General features: G+C 32.7%; 1 protein-coding gene and 1 non-coding gene across 2 annotated transcripts; both read left to right on the forward strand.

Annotated features, from left to right (window-relative positions):
- The first annotated feature begins 304 nt into the window (after nucleotides 1–304).
- TRNAI-AAU lies at nucleotides 305–378 on the forward strand. The gene has a single exon. It is a non-coding gene; the product is annotated as a tRNA-Ile (tRNA).
- A 5,765-nt stretch (nucleotides 379–6,143) lies between these two features.
- LOC109185740 lies at nucleotides 6,144–10,970 on the forward strand. Its single transcript, XM_019335692.1, has 6 exons — nucleotides 6,144–6,373; nucleotides 6,617–6,758; nucleotides 7,335–7,910; nucleotides 8,541–9,030; nucleotides 9,096–9,177; nucleotides 10,565–10,970. Exons 1-6 carry the CDS (start codon nucleotides 6,320–6,322, stop codon nucleotides 10,760–10,762), a joined length of 1,542 nt encoding a protein of 513 aa, XP_019191237.1. The 5' UTR covers nucleotides 6,144–6,319; the 3' UTR covers nucleotides 10,763–10,970.
- The last annotated feature ends 212 nt before the right edge of the window (nucleotides 10,971–11,182 follow it).

An 11,182-nucleotide genomic window follows, 5' to 3' on the forward strand; every position in this document is an offset into this window, starting at 1 on the left:
TCTCTTAGACAAGATAACCGTTCTTCTTTATACATAAGGTAACTACTTTCTCCACTTTTTGTGTACAAGATTCCTAAATCTCATATCATACTCTTTGTATAGTTGATTAGTTGTTAAAACCTATAGTTTCACAACAAAGTTAGACTGTAATGAATAAGGGTGAGTTTATTGTTTTTTAGTTCAATTTTACCATGTCACTATTTTTTTAAATGGAATTTTAAAAGTACTTGACCAAAGATCGAGGTATAAATAATCATTGTCAAATTACATTTTATATATATTTAATTGCATGTAATATTAACAAGGCCTATTAGCTCAGTTGGTTAGAGCGTCGTGTTAATAACGCGAAGGTCGCAGGTTCGAGACCTGCATGGGCCATTTTACACCCCCTTTTACCGTTCCTTTACCTTACGTCAACTCCGGAGTGTACTCGTTCGCTGACTAATCCCCAAAATTTCTATCTAAATTTCAACTTCATTTCAATTCAACCCACAACTTATTATCTTATTAAAATATTTTAAAATAATATTTAAATTTCTTACACAAAATAAAATAATAAAATTCACTAGTTATATTAAAACATAAAATAATAAAAATATTTATAACAAAATTATTAATCTTTTAAAAAATAAACATTATTATTTTAGAATTAAAAATAATAAAAAATTAAAATTCTATAAAATTTTATATTTAACTTCATACTAGTACTTATTTTACTCTATATGTATACATGGTAGAACATGTGGGGTTCTAAGCGAATTTTGCACAAAAACTAGAATCCAACCCAACTCATCTCAAGTTTAATTTTTTAAAGATCCGCCCCTGACTCACTACATACCCACTATCACTCAAAAAAAAAACTCGATCTATGTGAGAATATAGGCAAGACAGATTGAAAATGGCATCCTTAATATAAAACAACATTCAAATTGTGTAATTACAACCAACATATTATGTACCTTCAGTTAACAGATTATATCATGTAAATAAATAGAATGTACATAATATGTTGACTAGATGTACATAATATACTAATCGAATGTACATAATATATTAATTGTTGTATATATGTAATTTGTTAACTGAATGTATATAATCTAGACACAGTGGACCATGGTCTTTTATTATAACAATTGATTAATTTATGTACCTTAGAGGCTTAGAGGCTTCAATTCTTGCCAAACACTTTGTGCTCAGATGATATGTAGTGACTGTCATATGAGGTCATGAGAATTGAGATTAAGCCTCAGTGGAAGCGATGTTGACTCTTTGTGCTTCAATAGATTGAGAAAATATAAATGAACAGATACTACAATATAATAGAGTCAGTAACACTCAAAAAAAAGTTTCAATTCTTCGTTATTTTATTTTTATAAATTAGAAGTTAGAGGCAGTAAACAGGTCGAGCCAGAGGGTGGTGGATGGTGGGAGAGTCCAATAGCCAACTTACTATTTAACAATTTATCATAGAGCAAATATTAATTTTGATCTCACGAGTATTAGCAAAATAATAATTTTAGTCAACATGTTTAATTTGTACCAATTTTAATCCACGATTATTGTTTTAGTATCAATTTTCATCTACGACTACTGTTTTAGTTTCAAAATTCATCACGTCAGTCACTCATTTGTTTAAGACATATCGAAATCTAAAAATTTTAAGGGTATTTTTATCCTTTTTACCTAATTTGAGCATGAATAATGAGATATAAGCCATACGATTGATCATATTCGCAGTTCTCCTTCTCATCCTACCTTAATTTGAGGAGGAGAAATGTGAATTAAGATCGATCTTAGAACTTAAATTCCTTTATTAATGCTCAAGTTGAGATCTTAATTTGAAAAAAAAATAATGAAAATACCCATATTTCAGCATATATGAAACGGATGGGTGACCGTGTGATGAATTTTAGCACTAAAACAATAGTTGTGGATAAAAATTAGTACTAAAATAATAGTCGTAGATGAAAATTGATAGGAATTGAACATGTGGATCAAAATTGTCATTTTGCTAATACTTGTGAGACCAAAATTGGTATTTGCTCATTTAACATATTTAACAAAAAAATAATTTAAACTCAATTTTCTTTACAAATTAGTACATTATGAATATTTTATAATTTTTTTAAAAATAATTTCATATAATTTCTTAAATAAATAAACCTAATAGTTAATATGTTAATAAACAATAATTGTACTGATCTTCATGTTTATTATAAATCAATGAACTTAAATAATTTAATAAAATAATTATTAAAAAAAAGCCAATATAAATCAATAAACAAATTGACAGTTTTGGTCCACATGTTTAATTCCTACCAATTTTCATCCACAATTATTGTTTTAGTATCCATTTTCATCAAAGACTATTATGTTAGTACCAAAAATCATCACGTAGGTCACCCCTTCATTTAAGATATGCCAAAATCTAAAAATTTTAAGGACATTTTCATATTTTTCAACATAAGGTTCTAATTTGAGCAAGAATAAAGAGATTTAAGCCCTAAAATCGATCCCAATTCGCAGTTCTCTTTCTCATCCTACCTTAATTTGTGGAGGAGAATTACGAATTGGATAGATCTTATGACAAAAATCCCTTTATTCATGCTCAAATTGGGATCTTAATTTGAAAATGACGAAAATATCCTTAATAATTTCATTTTTCGGCATGTTTTAAACGAAGGCCAACGTGATGAATTTTGACACTAAAACAATAGTCGTTGATGAAAAATGGTACTAAAACAATAATTATGAATGAAAATTGGCAGGAATTAAACATGTAGACTAACACTATCATTTTACTAATATTTGTGAGACCAAAATTGATATTTTCTCCATTTACTTATTATGTGCTAATACGGTAACAAAAGTTTATTATGCCGGTCAAACCAAGCCATACCCTTTCAATATAATACCAACTTGCTAACCTAATTTGTATCATACACTTATTTTCCATTCTTATTCATTATTTTAAAAAATATATATTTTTATCAATGTGAATTCATGTGGCAAAAACCTAAAAATTACGTCTTACTGTTAAAGTTGGAATTTGAGTATTAAAAAAAAATGGTTGCCAACTAGAAACCACCCTACATTTCTTTATTTTTTTTTTTCCCATTACCATAGCAATATAATGGTCTGATTTCAAATTGTTGCTCTTGCAACATTTTATTATACATTAGTTTAAAAATGAAAAAAAAAAATGTAAGAAGATTCTATACTAGAGAAAAATGAGATAGTAAATGTTGACGTGAAATATAAAGGGATTCACAAAAAAAAAAAAAAAAAAAAAAAAAAAAAAAAAAAACTTTAAATGAAAAATCACAAACCATTAAAGATGCTCTTAGTATGTAACAAAATGAATCATAATTTTCTCTTGCTAAGTTTACATATAAAAATCGTGTTTTTTTTTTCCATTTTACTTAATTAAAGTATATTATCACTTTACATATTATCTAACATTGCATGTTAATCTTTAGCATGCACTAGATCCAAAACTCAACATCTAATACCTTAGTTCATCACATAAAACTGTGACAAAATCAATAATAATAATAATAATAATAATAATAATAATAATAATAATAATAATAATTTGTCTAGTTCCATTGATTAAACTTATCTATAATAGCCATTTGTTGTTTCTTTAGACAACCAGGGAGATTGAGAGCAAAGGAGTGGGACGTACGTGACTTATTAGAATATTGGAGAGAAGAAAGAACAAAGAATCACTTAGCTAGAAATGAAGAAATTCGATCGTATGGGATTAGCTCATTGGTTGATCAGTAGACAGAATTTGAGACAATAGACTAAGGTTTGAACATCGACAACGGTGGTGTGGAAATTATGTTCAGAGTGAACAAATCCCTCGTGTGCATCAGCATGTGGCTATATCTGCTGAACCATTGAATTACTGTGATTTACATCCTCCAAAATGCTCTTCACTAGTAAATGAAATTGATTGAAGTTGGAAGTATATTGATCATTTGATTGCACCACTTGATAACAATAATAATATCATAATATGCAAGCCTAATTCACATGGTTACACACTCTTTTAAGTTTTAATAATGAAGATTCACCTTATTCTAATGATGATGAGGTGTTATGATTTTGAATACTTAAATCAAATTCAAAAAACATTTGATGTCAAAGGTCATATCTAAATTTATATACAATCTTTATATATATATATATATATATATATATATATATATATATATATTTATTTATTTATTTATTTATTTATTTATTTATTTATTATCATAACATGAGGGGTGACCCTCGGGGAGAGGGCAGCTAGCCGCTAGCCCTAACACCTTTGGCCGTATTGGCTTGAACACCATCATAATAGACTCACCATTCAATAATAAATATCGATATAGATTCCTCTTGTATTAAAAAGAAGAAGAAAGGTATATACAAATTTGATAAACAATTCAATAAATTTACACATCATATATCATATATATATATATATATATATATATATATATATATATATATATATATAAAAGAGGAGAAAATTTCACTTTTTGTAATTAACTATTATTGTGCATTGACATATTTAGTCATAGTCTTTTAATTATGTCACATTACATGCATCATTAACTTCCATTTTTTTACCACAATTAATCATCATTTTAAAATGTTGTTATTCTATCGTTTAATAAATATGACTAATATGTAATTTAATCATTCAATTAAAAGAGTTGACAAGGGATTGAGAGAAATTATAACATATTTTGGCAATAGGTTTTACTAATAAAATTATATGTTAAACATCTTTATTAAATAGTGAAATGACGAAATTTTAAATGGAGAACTATCCGTGACAAACAAATAAAAGTCAAAGATGTAATGTGACAAAAATAAAATAATATTACTAAATAATAGATTACTAAAAGTCACATTTGAATTTGTATTACCAACACAAACTTAAAATCTTTTCCAAGTTTTTAAAATTTTTTGTACTTAGCACAAGAGAACATATAATATAATAATTGCATTTCCAAAAATATAATTATTATGTTTGATTTTATTGGAGAAAGGATAATAAAATGAATAAAAATTATGTATTATTTTTTCTTACGAATGAATAAAAAATGTGTAATATAATAAAAATTAACCACCCTTTGTCACCAGGCACCTTGAACAACGAATGTGGTCATTACTGCCTTCATCTGTCCATATTTGAACCTAAATCTTGACCATCACGGTTGTCTTATTTATTTCACATATAAATTATATTAGTGTTAAATAAAATATAAGTGACATCAATTTGTTAATATTATTGGCCGCCCTTATTAAGAGTCTCGAACTCTAAATTTTATAATTATGGAACTAATAATTTGACTAAGTTCTTCTCCCAATGATTTGACTAACTTAATTGGAAAGTTAGTAACTAGTAATTTATCTCATTCTGTGATTCTTTTTTCAAAAAAGTTGAATAACTCTAAAGACTCTATACCCCGAACTGATCGAGCATTGCTCTTGAGCATATGCTGTCCAACTATCAGACTTTTAGTTGAGATGAGGCATATGTTTCAATTTGGTATTCTCTGCGTCACCCGATAAAAAAAATAGACTATGGTCCACGTGTTACTTGGAGCCCATCAAAAGTAATCGGCCCGTGAGGGCGTGTTGAGCATATACAGTCCAACTATCAGTTTAAACTTTTAATTGAGATGAGACACATGCTTCAATTTAGTATTCTCCGCGTCACCCGATAAAAAAAAAAAGAGACTATGGTCCACGTGTTACTTGGAGCCCATCAAAAGTAATCGGCCTGCACACGTGAGGGGGCGGGGGTGTTGAACATATGCAGTCCAACTATCAGCTTAGGCTTTTAGTTGGGATGGGGCACATGCTTCAATTATTACGTACAAAGATCTGCCAACTTTGAGCATAATTCACACATGAAGTCAGTCAAGGTTCGAATCTTAGTTTCTTTTTTCAATATGCTTATCGAACCATTGAGTTAAGTTCATGCGGGGCTCTTTATGTAATTCTTGGGTCAAGATTAGGAGGGTTTCGAATTAGTCTAGTGTTAGCTGAAATAAATAATGTATAAAAGAAAAAACAAAAAATATCCATACACTAATGGGAAAAGTTTTTTGAATTGGAAGAGTCAATTGCTAACACTGCACATGAAGAGTGGAGTGGTCCGGTGGGGCAGTCTTCACTGTCCCCTCCCTATTTCCCTCTGCAAACTAAACTGCCACTCTCTACTCCATCTTTTCTCTATTCGCCATTATCAGATTCTCTTCTTCATCCCCCCAACACTGAAACCCACAGATTCCGCCATTGCCGCCACTAAATGGAGTGTTACGAGAGAATAGAAAAGCCCAACACTTGCACTACTCATCTACAGGTGACCCATTATCCGCACCCATTTCTCCTCACTTCATTCTTCCTCCTCCTCCTGCTTTTCCCACTTCCCAATGCCCGTTTCACATCCCAATGCAAGGAACAATAATGGAAATTTCTCCTTTTGCTTTTTCTGTCAATTCGAGATAATTTTTTGTTTTTTCTGTTGTGGAAAAGTTGCAGTTTTGGGCTGAAGTGAAGGATTGCTGTCATTACTGATTAGTTTTCTTCTTATATATTTGTACAGTTGTCCCCGAAGAAACTGCGGAGTATGCTTCTTGGGACTCAGAAAAGGAGGAAACCCCAAGCGGAAGAGGAAGAAGAAGAAGAAGATGATGACCCGGAGCTTGGTGTATCTTTGAGATCCGAATCTGAGATCCATGAATCTGGTTTGGTTTTTCTTCTCTTCTCTTGCATTCTTGAATTCTACCTAGGAGAAGTTTTTATTTTTTTTTATCTTGTTTTGCATACTTCTATCTAATCTTTTTGCTATAGTTTAGGGTAAATATCTATAAATAAATAAATTATGAATCTGCAATGACTGTATCCAATCTTGCAGGTTCACTTTCTGACCTTCAAAAAAGGGAATAAAATAAGAGACAAATCTTTGTAATTAGTGGCTTTTGAAATTTGAAAAGGGTTGTAACGTTTAAAATTGTAAAAAGGGGAAAGAGATCATTCTGCTTTTCCCTCATTTAAGTAGAATATGCTTTATAAATCCAAAAAGTTATGTTCTTTAGGCAATTCTATCCAGGATTCTGACAATCTGCCATATTCAATTTGAAAATCAAAACAAACTAGGAAAGAGATATCTTTCTTGACAGAATAATGATCTTCTTTCCAAATTGCCCTTAACTTCTCTTTGAAGGAGTTTAAGGAGTAGTGAGTAGTCCTATATTGCTGAATATTTTTGCAATTCAGTTATTAAATATTAGTTAAAACGTATTATCGGATTGGTGTATCAGAGGCTGGTTCGGAGAATTGCAAAGATGTGGCTGTTGTAAGGGAGTGGGAATTTGGTTCATCGGTTGCCTCGGAAATGGTTAAGGATAGATTGAAGGACCAATCACTGGTGACTTCGAGGTTTCGGTCTCAAGATCCGAATTGTGATGGTGGGCTTGATGGAATGATCACAACATCATCATCACCTTTCGAGTTTCAGAAGGCGGAGAGGGCACAGAGAGTTCCCGTTGCGCCTTTTTCGAAACCCGCCCCGTCCAAATGGGATGATGCACAGAAGTGGATAGCGAGCCCGACATCCAACCGGCCAAGATCTCAAGGCGGGCAAGGGGTGGGCCCACGAAAGACTAGTCATTTTGGACATGGCAACCTGCAGGTGTCCACGAAACACGTCTCTGAGGTCTCTGATCGGCGAGTGGTTCACTCTGAGGAGCCTGCTGATACGAAATTGGTGGATTCGAGCCACGCTAAGGACAATGCGGTACAAAAGTATTTGAGTTGGGAGTCTGAATCACACCCGGTTGCTGAATCTTATGGAAAGGCGACGCTCATGATTGAAAACTGTACTGAAGAATCAGCAAGTAAGATTAAACAGTTTGCTCAACAACCCCATGGCAGGGATCCCCTTTTATTTACTCGCATTTTAGCAATACAAATTTCGATAACATGCCTATACAACTATGTTGCTACTACCTAAAATTAGTAGTTATGAACAGATACTGCATTATAACAGAGTCAGTAGTATTAATAAATGTTGCTACTACCTAAAATTAGTAGTTATGAACAAATACTGTATTGTAACAGAGTCAGTAGTACTAAAAAATGGTGCTACTACATAAATTAGTAGTTATGCACAGATACTTCATTATAACAGAGTCAGTAGTTATGAACAGATACTGCATTGTAACAGAGTCAGTAGTACTAAAAAATGTTGCTACTACCTAAAATTAGTAGTTATGAACAGATACTGCATTGTAACAGAGTCAGTAGTACTCAAAAATGTGGCTACTACCTAAAATTAGTAGTTATGAACAGATACTGCATTGTAACAGAGTCAGTAGTACTAACAAATGTTGCTACTACCTAAAATTAGTTGTTATGAACAGATACTGCATTATAACAGAGTCAGTAGTACTAAAAAATGTTGCTACTACCTAAAATTATTATTGTGCTACCTACTAGATTGATATCACGGTTGCATTTTTTTGCAGTAAATTTGAGCCGCCATGACTCGTGTGTTTCTATCCATAGCGCAACAGCGTTTGTTCCACTACCTTCAACCGCTAGGTCTGTCTCTATGAGAGATATGGGCACTGAAATGACTCCAATTGCGAGCCAAGAGCCTTCCAGGACAGGAACGCCCGTGAGAGCCACGACTCCTACTCGAAGTCCAACTTCTTCTCGGCCATCAACTCCTGGAGCAGCTCCAAGATCCTCTCTCATCAACCATCCAAGTGATCTTCTGGATCCTCAGGGAAAGGAGTTGTTTGAGAAGGAATTACAGATGAAAACTCGGAGGGAAATCATGGCTCTAGGAACTAAACTTGGTAAGATGAATATCGCCGCCTGGGCTAGCAATGAGGATGATGATAAAAATGAACCCACTTTGCAAAATGCTGCTGGGGCAGAACAATCCTCGAGTGTTGTCAATACTCGAGCAGCAGCTTGGGAGGAGGCAGAGAATGCCAAAGACATGGCCAGGTTAATTTCTTTTGTTACATTCCTGAAAAAAAGATATAAAAAGCTAAATTTGATCTATTCCTCAGATTCCAGAGAGAAGAAATCAAGATACAAGCATGGGAAAATCATCAGATAGCTAAGGCAGAGGCTGAGATGAGGAAAACTGAGGTAATTTGTTCTGTACATTGTTTTCCATTTTTAATTGTCAATTAAAACTATAAAGGGGTGTTTGGTATTAGTGGGTTTGACTAGTTGATAACATTAGCTGATTGTAGAAAAATGTTTGGTAAATTAGTTGTTAGCTGATAGTTGATTACATGCAAAATGACTTTCCTCAAAAAGCTTATCGAAAAAGCTGCTTTGAGCAGCTTTTTGATTTTTAGCATTTTGTAGCAATAAGCTGTTACAAAAAGCTAATTAATCAAACACTCATATTGATTGTTTAACCAAGTCAAACAGCTAATAGTGATCAAATAAGCCGAAATTGGCTGATAAGCTAACTATGTTACCAAGTATATTTTTTTTTAGCTTTTTGCTTAATAGAAATATGCAATAAAAGTTCATGGGAATAATAGTACCTCGGACTTGTTTGTAGACACTGCAGCCGTACAGTTATTCTTGTAAATTGGCCTTTCTGGATTTCTGTACGAGAAAAAAAAAAGAGTATCTGCATTCATATTTCTGTCAGTGAAGAAGATGTTGCAAAAGAAACGGCTGGAAAAGCTCCAAAATTGGACCATCTTTCACAGTTTCACTGAAATAGCTAGAAAGTGGAGAAAGAAAAGTGGGAGAGGAAAAGACATTAAAAACAGATAAAGAAAGTAGCTTAATAGAAAATGGGAAAAAGGGTCAAATAGGCAACCGAGCCATACACACATGCAATTGATCTGATATGAAGCTTCTTCATCTCATATTTAAGACGAAAGAGCCATCTCAGAACATGCCTCATAAGGTCGGCTCAGCTCATAAGAAAAATTTTATTTGGATATTTTAAGGTTGGTAGAACCGCAGTCAACAATAGAATTCTTTTCTTCGTAACGATCCATGTTTCCTTGATGGATTTGCCTAATTTTAGCTTGTTCTTGGAGTTGGTTGCACTTTTTTAAGGTTCAGTGACCCAATTTGCATTTTTGCATCTAGTTTAGTGGCCTATTAAACCCTTTATCCTATAAAATGTGAAGGATAAAAGATCAAAGGGAGAGTGCAAAATGTAAATTGACCTCAATTCTGTGATTAATGGTAGTGGAAACAAAGAATTTTTTCTATCGTGCAACAAAATCATAATAATGTTGTTCGAGAGCTGAAGATCCTAATGTTGAATTTCGAGTTCTAAAGTTGCTAGATGGAGGAATTCGAATCATATTCAACGTGAAATGTTGTTTTCCGGTTAAAAAGTCAATCTTCAAGAATCATTTTCATAATGATTTGATAATCGTGAGCTTCAACAAATATTTGATCATGTGCCATATCTGAAATGACTTTCGATCAGCCATGACCTGTCACTGCTTCTTGAAATATGTTACATAAATGTTTTGCCAATGAAAACATTTTTCAGGTGAAGGTGGAACGGATGAGGGCGAGAGCCCAAGATCAGTTAATGAACAAGCTAGCATCGGTGAGGCACAAAGCTGAAGAGAAACGAGCTGCAGCTGAGGCTAGGATGAATGATCATGCTTCAAAATCGGAGAAGCAAGCAGAACATATACGACAAACAGGAAATGTGCCGTCCTCATGTTGCTGCTTCCATTGGTGATTTTATGTAGTTTCTGCTTAAATTACCCAATTACTTGACATGGTTGGAACAAAAATGGTAATCTATACATGCATTGCATTATTATAGTGAGAGGTATTCATGTAATATTGTTCAGTATATTGCTCTCTTCTATTATCTCTGTACATCTTTTGGTTCAGTTGATCCAATGATTTGAAATTAAGACTTGCAACATTTTCTCTTCCTAAAACTGTCTTTTTTGGTTGGCAACTCGAACCAAGTCAGTCAGAATGGACTTAGTATTTGCAGATTCAACTCCCAACAGGAGTACCGTATTAATTTTCTTAATTTGAGGGATTTAAACCGTTCAGCTATGTTGTGTTTTTGGTGGGGTAACTCGGACCAAGTTAGTCAGATTATTAACTTGGTATTTACAAATTCAACTCCCAATAGGAGCGCCTT

The sequence above is a fragment of the Ipomoea nil genome, unplaced genomic scaffold (genome assembly GCF_001879475.1).
Source record: "Ipomoea nil cultivar Tokyo-kokei standard unplaced genomic scaffold, Asagao_1.1 scaffold1361, whole genome shotgun sequence".
NCBI lineage: Eukaryota > Viridiplantae > Streptophyta > Magnoliopsida > Solanales > Convolvulaceae > Ipomoea > Ipomoea nil.

Bases quoted from the DNA above. Each gene is read 5' to 3' on its own strand.
- LOC109185740 (XM_019335692.1), top strand. From the start codon at position 6,320: ATGGAGTGTTACGAGAGAATAGAAAAGCCCAACACTTGCACTACTCAT. The intron at 6,374-6,616 runs GTGACCCATTAT...ATATTTGTACAG, and splicing joins CTTGCACTACTCATCTACAG to TTGTCCCCGAAGAAACTGCG. The intron at 9,178-10,564 runs GTAATTTGTTCT...AACATTTTTCAG, and splicing joins CTGAGATGAGGAAAACTGAG to GTGAAGGTGGAACGGATGAG.